The sequence below is a fragment of the Sinocyclocheilus rhinocerous genome, unplaced genomic scaffold (assembly GCF_001515625.1).
Source record: "Sinocyclocheilus rhinocerous isolate Xijiao unplaced genomic scaffold, SAMN03320098_v1.1 scaffold620, whole genome shotgun sequence".
NCBI classification, from domain to species: domain Eukaryota; kingdom Metazoa; phylum Chordata; class Actinopteri; order Cypriniformes; family Cyprinidae; genus Sinocyclocheilus; species Sinocyclocheilus rhinocerous.
Genome location: NW_015637138.1, coordinates 222,098 through 234,927, shown reverse-complemented (window position 1 = coordinate 234,927; position 12,830 = coordinate 222,098). Strand labels below are relative to the sequence as shown.

General features: G+C 34.8%; 1 protein-coding gene across 6 annotated transcripts in view; it reads right to left on the bottom strand.

Annotated features, from left to right (window-relative positions):
* LOC107748591 (protein turtle homolog B-like) overlaps nt 1-12,830 on the bottom strand; it is a 68,367-nt gene that overhangs the window by 17,781 nt on the left and 37,756 nt on the right. For all 6 annotated transcript variants that reach the window (XR_001640947.1, XM_016563447.1, XM_016563449.1 and 3 more), the window contains exons 5-7: nt 9,604-9,721; nt 3,587-3,728; nt 1,385-1,530 (exon numbers count right to left, since the gene is read on the bottom strand). Coding sequence is in view for 5 of the 6 variants with exons in the window: in XM_016563447.1 (XP_016418933.1) it covers nt 1,385-1,530; nt 3,587-3,728; nt 9,604-9,721 (406 nt within the window). In the remaining variant the exon portion in view is untranslated. The remainder of the gene's footprint in view (nt 1-1,384; nt 1,531-3,586; nt 3,729-9,603; nt 9,722-12,830) is intronic.

Genomic DNA, 12,830 nt, shown 5'->3' with positions numbered 1-12,830 from the left:
TCAGGCAACGCTAGAACTAATGTTGTTTGTGTGTGCGTGAGGCGCCTGTGCGATCAGATGGATTAAATAAAATAAAGATATAAAGAAAAGAAAAGAAATGCATGAAGAGTGTCACAAAAACGAGCGTAGACTATACTTGCCAATCTACAATTCTCCACCGTATTTACTATGCTGTGCTCAAGTTCAGGTAACTCAAAAACTTGCGTACACGAGCTGAGACCAGACATGAGATTTGATCGTAGCCACCGCTCATGTCCATATTGATAAATTCCAAGTTTTGCGTTGAAGCGACCGTACGCCCAATTTTCTGTCGTACGTTCGTTTCGTAAATGAGGCCCATTGTCTCTACACATTACATTTTCTTCCTATTGTAACAATCACTACTGGCTTCAGATATTTTTTATTAGCGTTCAACTATTATGTTTTTTTAATGGCAGATACCCATCTACATCTTCATGGCTGCTGAGGGCTGACTTGCATGTTATAATATAATATAATATAATATAGAGAAAAAAAACATGCAAAAAATTAAATAATGCACTTATAATTCTATATGTTTGTCTCTCTGTGTGTGTGTGTGTGTGTGTGTAAATATTTATTATGCGGTAACAAGGTTGTCAGTACAAATAATTATATTTCATAATTATGTAATTAATATAATATAATATAACAAATAAAACTATATATATAAAATTATATTATATATGGTACACTCAAAATGTATTAAAACACAGAAACAGAAAATGTTGATTATGCAGTGACAAGGATGTCAATACAAATAATTATATTTCTTAATTATGATAACCTAAATGAATTAATATATATATTTTATTAGCTTAACTGTAGGTGATACTGTAGGCTTGGAACACTGATGTGCATTCACATCTGTGTATATTGTCTGTGTTACAGCAGCTTCCAATCAGAATTCAGAGTTGGAACTATTTGTTTTATAATAATGAATTAAAGTTGCTTCAGTGACAACTCTTGGCTGTCATTTATAACTGTCATGATTTCAATTTTTCATGGAAGTAAGCCTTCTCCACTCTGTCTTTCTATCCGAGAGACAGACAGACACAGAGGCAGCTCAGACTCAGGGCTTATCCACCACTTCCTGCAGCACAACAAGAGTCCTGGTGCAGATGGAAGTGAGCTATCAAACCCTCCAGAGAGGCAGCAACTATAACATCTCAGATGCCTGGCAGCCACCACGGCATCTCAAAGGGTGTAAATAGCTCTGTCCCTGTACGTGACAGACACCAATTACCCCACTCTGATGATAGTACACTTGACATAAAACACCTCAAAGGCACACAGGACATAAACTGAGATTTCAAATGCAGGCCTGGTGCTGCAGGCTCTTTAAGAGGTTGAAGGTGAAACTCACATTGCACGGTCAGGTAAGCTGAAGCAGAGGGGGAGATGCCCAGGCTGTTACTAGGGCTGCAGGTGTATTTCCCAGCATCCTCTGGCTTCACTCTGTAGATAATAAGGGTTCCGTCAATAAAGATGCGAACACGGAGCTTCAGATCACTGCAGGGAAGAGAAAAGAGATGATCTGTTTGAAAAAAATTAAATTATTAAATGTGTTTGTACACAGAGAAGAATTGAGGCTGATACAATGTCTCGTTATTATGGCAGTCTGTTTCTGCCTTAGAGTGAATAATAAAGGTAATTGTGAGAAAGTTTTAAATTAACATTATACTTTTTTTGTGAAAAATAAACGTCAAAACTGTTAAAGTCACAAATACAAGAATTAAAGCTACTATTGTGAGATTAGGGCCAGGTTTCACAGTCAGGGCTTAGACTATGCCAGGTTTAGGCCATAGTTCAATTAGGACATTTAAGTATCTTTTATAAGCGTTCCTTAGAAAAAAAAAACATTACTGGTATGCATCTTGAGACAAAACAATGGCACTGATGTATTTTAAAATATGTCATTGCAAGTTTCTTTCAGTTAAAACAGCTCAGACATGCATTTTAGTGTGACTAGGCTTAAGCCTTGTCTGTGAAACCGGGGGAAAACGGTGCAATTAAGAAAAAGTCACAAGTATGACATTTTGAAAAATTTGATATAAAGCCGCAAATGTGATAAATAAAATTGCAATTGTGAGATATAAAGTCACAAATATGATATAATAAAAACATTTGAGAAAAAGTAGCAATTTAATAAAATTGCATTTGTCATAGTTATAAGAGTCACAAATACGAGATTTAAATTTTGAGAAAACTGTGAGCATAAAGTCACAATTATAAGAAATAAAATTGCAATTGTGAGACAAAGTCAAAGTTATGAGAATGACAACTGTTAGATAAAAAAAAGCACAATTATGAGAAAGTCACAATTATGAGATATGAGAGAAATTCTGAGAGAAAATCTCAATTATGAGAAATGTATACATTTGTAAGAAATTAAAAGTTGCAATTGCATAATGTAGTTGCAATTATGGGAACTAGATACATTTTTGAGATATAAAATTGCAATTATGAAATAAAGACAAATTTGTGAAGCATAAAGTCAAAATTATGAGATATAAAGTCAGTTCTGAAAAATAAAGACATCTATAAGATACAGATATTAAAAAAACAGAACAGATATTAAAAGAACTTTTAATTTCTTACAAATGTATACATTTCTCAATTATGAGAAATGTATACATTTGTAAGAAATTAAAAGTTGCAATTGCATAATGTAGTTGCAATTATGGGAACTAGATACATTTTTGAGATATAAAATTGCAATTATGAAATAAAGACAAATTTGTGAAGCATAAAGTCAAAATTATGAGATATAAAGTCAGTTCTGAAAAATAAAGACATCTATAAGATACAGATATTAAAAAAACATTTTAATTATGTTATAATTGATGGGAAATGGCATTCAGCATTCATATTTTTTTTCTTTAACAAACTTTATTTATACACACAGAAAAAATAATAATAATAATAATTTGAGATCAGATGATGTGGCAAACCCCCTGCAGTACTGCTTTAGACCCTTGTTAAAGACCCTTGCTTTATAATCTACAACCCTGAGGATGTATGTATAACTGCAGACAAATATAATCACTTCTCAGTAAATAAAATGTTGATTCTTATGGTTAATTTTACAAATATCAGTGTCCACTAAAGTGTTTTTACACAAAGTGGTAGTTGGCCAGCAGTCTGAATATTCCCATGAACATCGGTCTGCCCCTCACAGTTCAAGAGTACCGGAAAACATTATTTCGAAACTTTATTCTGGCCTGTTTCCACAGAGAGGAACAGACTACAGCCCTGCGTATAGAGGGTCAATACGGCCACGCTTGGGGGAGTCAGACCAGCTTCTGGCTCTGCTTCAGATGATCAGCATGCTTTTTTAGGCATGTGATGACACAAGCACAGTGTCACAAGATGTTCCCATCCCGGCATAAAAACCTGCTGTACGCTAACATTTGCCTTAATGCAGCTGTAGAAGGCTTGAGATTCAGGGATTCTGGGTCTAAAAATATATGTGGCTCTAATCTAAAACCGACAGACACACACACAGCAGCTTCTGTATTCAAGAATCTGCGACTTGACACAGTAGTGAACTCGATCATAACTTTACTTCTTGAAGTAGACGTTATCCTCCTCCCAGTACCAGGTGTACGTCAGGTTGCCAGGATACGCCTCTGCTTGGCACGTAAATTGGGCATTCTGGGATATGTTAACAGTGATGTTCTCAGGTGGTGACATGATGTATGGAGGACCTGGTGGAGGCAAACAGCGACAAGTGTTATAGACAGACAAGTAAGGAAAAATCAAAACAGAAAAATTTGAGTTATTGTTTAGACTAATAAGAGCTATAAGTAAAGTTGAAATTGTTTGAGATATAAAGTCACAGCTCTGAGATATAAAGTCACAATTATAAGAAATAAAATTGCAACTGTTAGATATAAAGTCACAATAACGAGAAAGCCGCAATTGTACAGTCGTAATTGCAGAGTGAGAAAAACACATTTGTAAGATATAAAAATGTGCAATTACAAGATGTAGTTGCAAGTAAATTTACATTTGTGCGATATGAATTTGCATTTATGAGATAGAAAACCGCATTTACAGTATGGGAAAGACACATCTGTAAGATAAAACGTTGATGTTTATGAGATATGGATATATTTGTGACCCTGGACCACAAAACCAGTCATAAGTGTCAATTTTTCAAAATTTAGATTTATACATCTAATAAATAAGCTGAATAAATAAGCTTTCCATTGATGTATGGTTTGTTAGGATAGGACAGTGTTTGGCCGATACACAACTATTTGAATATCTGGAATCTGAGGGTGCAAAAAAAATCAAAATATTGAGAAAATCGCCTTTAAAGTTATCCAAATGAAGTTCTTAGCAATGCATATTACTAATCAAAAATGAAGTTTTGATATATTTACAGTAGGAAATTTACAAAATATCTTCATGGAACATAATCTTTACTTAATATCCTAATGATTTTTGGCATAAAAGAAAAATCGATCATTTTGACCCATACAATATATTTTTGGCTATTGCTACAAATATACTCGTGCTACTTAAGACTGGTTTTGTGGTCCAGGGTCACATTTGTGAGATAAAGTCCTAATTATGATATATAAAGTTACAGGTCTGAAAAATAAAGACACATTTGTGAGATATAAATATGTATTTTTTCTCTAAGGTGGAAACAGGCTTTCATATATTATTAAATATTTAAACTGATGGCAACTAACTAGCATTCCGCTCAATTTCATCTTCTTAACTTAAGCTTTGGCTGGCAAGATGAACAGACAGTTTGGATGCTTACAAATACTCTACATCTAAAATAGATTTTTATTAAGAACACAGGACTGAGCACTTTAAATCAGAAATGTGAAGCTAGTTGTTATAGGTGTGTGGGATTTCTTACTTGTTTCATGTTTTGGTTTATCACTTTTTTTGTCTTAAGTGTCCTGTTTGTTTGTTTTTTAGTTCCTGCTTCCCCTTCCATTTGCTCTCTGGTTCTGAGCAAGATAACAAGAATAATCAAGAACCAATTACAACATAAGACTAATTAAACAAAACAATAAACCAGTGACAGCACCAGAAAACAAAAAGGAAGAGGAAACAAGAACTGAAAGAACAGAACTTTAAGAGCAGACCAAATTAACATACATAAACCAAACTGTGGAACACAACCCAAACCTCTTTAGTATTATATTCTATATTCATATGACATTTATGAGCAACTGAAGAAACAGGTTGTCTAAATGAGTGTAAACTCAATGTTAACAAGCTTTTTGTTTCTTAGCGTATTTACTGCAAATACATTTCATTTTTGTTTATGTACACAAGGGAAAGGAATTATTGTCTGTGGTAATCAACTGCATGCCACAGATGTGGTATTCCTTGCAATTATCCTAATTCTCCTCCATGTATATAAACCTGTCTAATAAAGACAGCAAGGATACTACTGTCAGGCCTTCCCACAGAGAATATTATCCTTCCCACATGAGGCTGTCACTGAAATTGCCAATAGACTTTTAATTAGACGTGTGGGTAGGCAGGAATACTGTCGTGACACTCGGACTGCTGTGAGATTTGTGGGTGCTCTGCAGAAAGATACAGCATGAATGCTGCTCTTAGCACAAACAAACCCATGACTAGCTGTGAAATATCTTCTAATCTTAATGTGTGGACTATGCTGAGAGCTTCCTGGATGTTTCCTTAATGTGCAGTAAATGACACTGCATCTAAGGGGATTACTGACAGTAGCGCAGCTTTGCTTATTAAAATGAAATCGCAAAAGGCATCACTTGAAAGCGTCTAAAAATATCCCTGGCGTTGCTTGCGCTCATGTTGTTGAAGCAGGTTTTAACTAGAGTGCCTCTCCAGAGGCTTCATGAGAATATTGCTTTTTGTAAAAACAATATTGCTAGTTTACTAAACAAAACAGCCTATGGCCAAGGCAAATTTTAGCTCGGCACAGTTCATATGTGTCTCCATCTGACTCGTTGGTACTCAGAGGAGAGCAGACCGATCCTCTTCTAAATCACTCCAACCTTCAGGTAGAGCAGACGATAGAGCTAAAATATATATCTCAATATGCCAGATGATCAGATATTCAGTTTGAATTCAGTTTTGTTTCAGTATTTATGGCTTAAAACAGTGGTCATCGATGTGTTTTAGGGTGTTTTTTTAGGGTTATCAAAGCTACCAAGATATTTATTAAATCATGAGATAAATCACTCTTATCATTCTATTGACAGCCTTATTTTAAATACTAATAAAAATCATTAAAAATTACTTTAATGATAGGCAGAAAAAAGATCTCTTCATAATTTCAATCGTATTATTGTACACACAGCATAAATTGGTCTTCATGCATGAAATGATATAGCCTTCACTAATTTGGGGAAAAATATTAAATTGTTTTTAAAGCCCTGCATTAAAATTATTGTGATATTCAAGACATTCATTTTAGGAAATCATCACAAATATATTGTTAATATTCACTATATATCAGCCAGCACTTAGCAGGTAATGTAGGGAGTATGGACAAGAAGCTCCACGTATCCTGTATGTTTTCTGGTGCTCTGTGATCACAAGCATCCTCTAAATTCTGTTCCCAGTGCAGGCTGTGTGCTAGCGTGCTGCTCTGTATTCACAGCCATGCTCCACTGCCATAAATCTGATTGCAGTGAAAGCCACAAAGCCAGTGACAGGCAGCTTGCTCATGTTTGCTGTCATACTGTACACGGCCCATGGATAATAAACTGAACCACTTCATCATTCTGTACTAATGCGGAGGCCATATGGGGAGAGACTGTGGTACCAGTACCAGGTGCTGAATCAGAGCGAACAACGATTATTCTGTTTGCTTGTGCATGAAACTCACACACTTATCAAACAGATCCCCTCATATCCCTCATGAAGGAGACAAGACAGGAAGATCTTTTTCCAGGTGACATTTGATCCATGGCTTAAATGGACCAGCTTGTCGATGGCGGAATCTTTTCCCTTTAAATCATTATATTTTAACTTTCAACAGCCAGGCCAAAAGGTATGGAAGCCCATTTCTGACACTGACAAGAAAAAATGCCTTGGTAAATCATAATTATGACATAAAAAGTCAGTTATGAGATAAAGTGTCATAATTATGAGATTAAATATATAAATTATGAGATACTGAGTCAAAACTATGACATACTGAGTCGTACTGTAATTATAAGAAAAAAGTCAAAATTATGATATACTAAGTAATAATTATAAGATAAAAAGTCTATGACAAACTAAGTCATAATTATGAGATAAAAAGTAGAAATCATAACAAAAAGTCAAAATTGAGATAAGTCAGTTATGTCATTATTTTAACTATCAATTTTCAACATTTATATCAAAAGTATGAGATATTTCAAATTTTAGTCAAAAGTAAACATATTTTATACAACATATTTATGTCATATGTCATGATTACTGTATGACTTAATATCTCATACTTTTGACTTTTTATGTCCCAACTACAACGTCATAATTATGACTTTTTATGTCATGGGATAAAAAGTCAAAATTGAGATTAAAAAGTCATAATTATTATTCATAGTATACTTTTGACATTTTGTCTTTTTATGTCATAATGAGTATCTCATAATTTCTAAATTTCTACTTTATCTCATAATAATATGACATAGTATCTCAATTTTTACTTTGTCATAATTATTCATTTTTATGTCACAAATATGATTTAACCCCTTATGTGGTGAAAATAAATGCTGGTCCACAGAACGAAAACTGAAAGAAAATTGCTGATTAAAATTAAAAACAGAATTATTAATTGAACGCTAATAGTATAGCTCAGATATTATGATCAGAACTGTCAGATATGTTTGAATTCATAATACATTTTCTCACTTTCGATTGCCTACTTTGGTATATTGAGCACAGCTGGAGAGATTACCCTGACCAGTGTAGAAATTAATGCTAGCTGATCTTTTCATAAGGGTGTAAATTAGCAGTTATGAGAAAGATATATAAGACCCTCATGTGAACTACAGGTGAATAAAAAAACAAGCCACTCTGAAGGTGAGGGAGTGTGTACAAGGCATGAGCGGTAACTGTAAACCTGCAGTATATCACCTCCATCGCTCCGAGCAGGGCTGTAAACAGCTTCTACTGGAAGGCTCCATTAGGAGCTGAGTGACAGGAAGTGATCCATGCAGATGGAGCAGACTGAGCGTATTGACTGCGGCAGATGTGCTTAGAGTGACGAGACGTAAAGGCCAGACTTTGACAACACTGATGTGTCCATACACAGTTTCACTGAAAGAGACTAATTAACCAGGGATCACCAAGGGCTTTGCATCTTTGCACCTAGTATTGACGGGATGCCATGACCACAGTAGCAAGTAAAAGGACAAATATTAATAGTGAAGGACATGTGCTGGCTTCTCCCAACTATCAGAACTGAAAGGCTTTTTTTTTTGTGTATAGATGAGCCTGTTTGTTGTGTATGTATCTCTTTGCTAATATAATTAATATAAAAATATAAAAATAATATGATAAATTAAAATAATATAATACTGATATTCTGATAATATATATTGAATTTAGTTCAATTTCATCTCATTTTGTTCTGGTTTGAAACTTGCAGATATATAGTTTTGCTTTCAACAGTGTGTGTGTGTGTGTGTGTGTGTGTGTGTATTTCTACAATATTCAATTTTCATTCAATACTGAATAGTGTTGTAGGTTAAAAAAATTTATTTATAAAATAGTTTAAAATTAATATTTTAATTGAACTTAATAGCACATTTTCAGAAATTAGATTTCACTATTTTTATTAAAATGTTTCAAATTAACATTTCAATGGAATTTTAAAAGTGCATTTTCAAAAATCAGATTCCAAACCAAGTGTAAAATGAAACTATGCATTGTTTTGCTTGTGTGCTTTGTAACAAACCAATCAATATACATCTGCATCCCCATCTGAGCTTGAAAGTGCAGCTGTATCTTCCCGAACAACACATGGATGACATGAAATACTGCATAGGTTCCTGACAGGACGTTTTGGAAAAGGAAATAAGACCCTCATGTGAACTACAGGTGAATAAATAAACAAGCCACTCTGAAGGTGAGGGAGTGTGTACAAGGCATGAGCGGTAACTGTAAACCTGCAGTATATCACCTCCATCGCTCCGAGCAGGGCTGTAAACAGCTTCTACTGGAAGGCTCCATTAGGAGCTGAGTGACAGGAAGTGATCCATGCAGATGGAGCGGACTGAGCGTATTGACTGCGGCAGATGTGCTTAGAGTGACGAGACGTAAAGGCCAGACTTTGACAACACTGATGTGTCCATACACAGTTTCACTGAAAGAGACTAATTAACCAGGGATCACCAAGGGCTTTGCATCTTTGCACCTAGTATTGACGGGATGCCATGACCACAGTAGCAAGTAAAAGGACAAATATTAATAGTGAAGGACATGTGCTGGCTTCTCCCAACTATCAGAACTGAAAGGCTTTTTTTTTTGTGTATAGATGAGCCTGTTTGTTGTGTATGTATCTCTTTGCTGGAGAAGGAAAATAAATGTATATGTGTTGCTACACAGACATCGCAATCTGTGGATGCTCACCTTGCACCAGAAGGCGGGTGGTGTGTAGCACCTCCCCCTGGTCACTGTGGGCATGGCAGCTGTAGGCCCCCCGGTCCTCCCGTGTGATGGCCTGCACAGTCAGACTGCCGTCACTCACCTGTTAAAAGTATTAAACATGGGTTACACAAAAAAATGGTCAAAATGGTTAAAAATCAGTGTGGTAACTAGTTGATTTAGTATGTTGCTAATATGCATTGAGTTCTTTACACCTCAGTTTCACCCCATGGCGACGTAAAGGGCCAAAAGCATCCAAAGATAAGTTTTTCTTAACAACGTAAAATTTATGGGACTGTCAAAGTTAACATATTAAGATATTAATTAAATATGTTTAATGCATTTTTTGCACAGTTGAAAATTTTGAATGCAAATTCATACGTTATCAAAATTCTACTTTTTCAAGGCAGCACTTTATCAAGTGATTTCTAGTAAAAACGTCAAAACATCTTTAAAACAAGATAATATTATCTCTATATAATATAATATAATATAATATAATAACACAAATTTTCAAATAATATACACATTGAATTAAATTACGTTTTTTCTCACTTTGTACTTTCTTACAGAGCCCCACACATGACATGCAGGGGGGAAAAAAGTAATTTTTGTGCACGATTTACTAATTTGTTCCTTCTTTTTAAGTAAATCATGCGCTCAATATAATAATTCGTTCCCTCATTTTAAGTAAAATAATTTTAAGTAATATAAAAAAATTATAATTAATTCTACTTCCTATCCGCATTCTCATCAACATGTTATGTTATGGACAGACACTTTAATTAAGATTTATTTTGAGTTGGGAATGGGTTATAGAGACATTCTCGAAAGCCATGCAGCATTGCATGGAATTGTTTTAAGTGAGAGGCATCTACATCTGTTTATGAGAATGCGGACAGGAAGTAGAACAAATTATTATTTAGTGTACACGATTTACTTAAAACGAGGGAACAAATTATTATCTTGAGCGCAAAATTTACTTAAAACTAGGGAATGAATTAGTAAATTGTGTGCACAATTTAGTAAACCGAGGGAACAAATTAGTAAATTGTACGCAAAATGTACTTCCTTTTTTTTCTGCATGTAATGTGCGAGGCTCCGTACTTTCTAAAGACTGGTTGGAAATTGACCGCACTATGTTTTAACGTACTGTCTTCAAAATTTCAATATTTTTATACACAGCATAAATGGGTCTTTGTGTGTGAAATTAATTATTTTAAGGTCCTTGTTATCAAAAAGTCTGAAAACCCCTGCATTAAAAAGTTATTTATTATGCATTTATTGCTGCATATATCTGTTTTTTTTTTTTCATATTCAATCTTCATTTAATACAAAACCAAAGTATTGCTAGAATTCAAACATATATATGCATTTATAAAACAGATAAAAAAAATTAATATATAATATATACAAAATTATATAATAAATAAATAAATTAAAATAATATAATACTGATATTCTGATAATATATATTGAATTTAGTTCAATTTCATCTCATTTTGTTCTGGTTTGAAACTTGCAGATATATAGTTTTGCTTTCAACAGTGTGTGTGTGTGTGTGTGTGTGTGTGTGTGTGTATTCCTACAATATTCAATTTTCATTCAATACTGAATAGTGTTGTAGGTTAAAAAAATTTATTTATAAAATAGTTTAAAATTAATATTTTAATTGAACTTAATAGCACATTTTCAGAAATTAGATTTCACTATTTTTATTAAAATGTTTCAAATTAACATTTCAATGGAATTTTAAAAGTGCATTTTCAAAAATCAGATTCCAAACCAAGTGTAAAATGAAACTATGCATTGTTTTGCTTGTGTGCTTTGTAACAAACCAATCAATATACATCTGCATCCCCATCTGAGCTTGAAAGTGCAGCTGTATCTTCCCGAACAACACATGGATGACATGAAATACTGCATAGGTTCCTGACAGGACGTTTTGGAAAAGGAATGGGTCGAATCTTATTCCCTGCACGTCAATAGCTTTAGCCAGAGGAGACTGGCCTTATTGTTCCTCCCACACAATATCCCAAGGTGTGTCAAGTCCCACTGGATGGTTGACACAATACTCCTGGCCTGTTCCATCACCATCCTGTCGCTGACAGTCACATCACACTGATGACCCAGACGAGAGCAGGTAATAAACTCTCTCAAACACAGTGTGTGTGCAGAGAGCTTTATTTAAACACACACTGCTGTGGAGGAGGGCAGTGTGAGAAACAAGCTCTGCGCATCGAGACGAGACATCTGTGCCTCTTGCTCTTTAGAGTGTGTTTTCCTTCACTGCATTCCTCCATTTCTCTAACTTCTAGCCATGGAAGCAGGCAAAATAATGGAGGACCACCGGCCTCCTCACCACTGTTCTCAAAGGTGAGGTCACGACACACTTCTTTTGAGTAAATGTCTGGGACTGTGGCTGGTTAGCAGTGGGAACGGCTTTTAAAAGTATGAGCCAAGAGCTGAAGCTGAGTGCTTTCTCCCTACAGAAAAATAATTAAATATAGATTTGATACAATCTAATTGCAGCCAAATCAAGATTAATCACAGCACACAGCACAATTTACTAAATGTGATGTGGAATTGCCTAGCCTTCTGCAGTGTTCACATTCACTGACATCAAAATCAAGTGGGATTGTTTCTGCAGAGGGTCCAGGATTAAGCATACAGAGGCCCCAAAAGTATCTTTTGCAGACCTAAAGGGATAGTTCACCCAAAAATGAAAATTAGCCCATGATTTACTCACCCTCGGGGCATCCTAGGCGTATCTGACATTCCTCTTTCAGACTAACACAATCACAGTTATATTTAAAAATGTCCTGGCTCTTCCTAGCTGTATAATGGCAGTGAATGGTGCCCCTGTTTTTGAAGCCTAAAAAACTGCATCCGTCCATCATAAAATTACTCCACACGGCTCTGGGGTGTTAATAAAGGCCTTCTGAAACTAAATGATCCGTTAGTGTAAGAAAAATATAAAAATTTGTAAAAAATGTATAAACTGTAATCTCAAGCTTCCGGTCGCTCAAGTAGCCGCGTTCACGACAAGGCGCTCGAGCGTATGATGTAGGCGTAGCGGAAGGCGCATCGTAATTTATTAAATGTAACAATTTAATTCATATTTAGTTTGAAAAGTTAGCTTAATAAAATGAATGCCACATGGTTTGTGTGTGTGTGTGTGTGTGTGTATGTGTATATATATATAACTATAT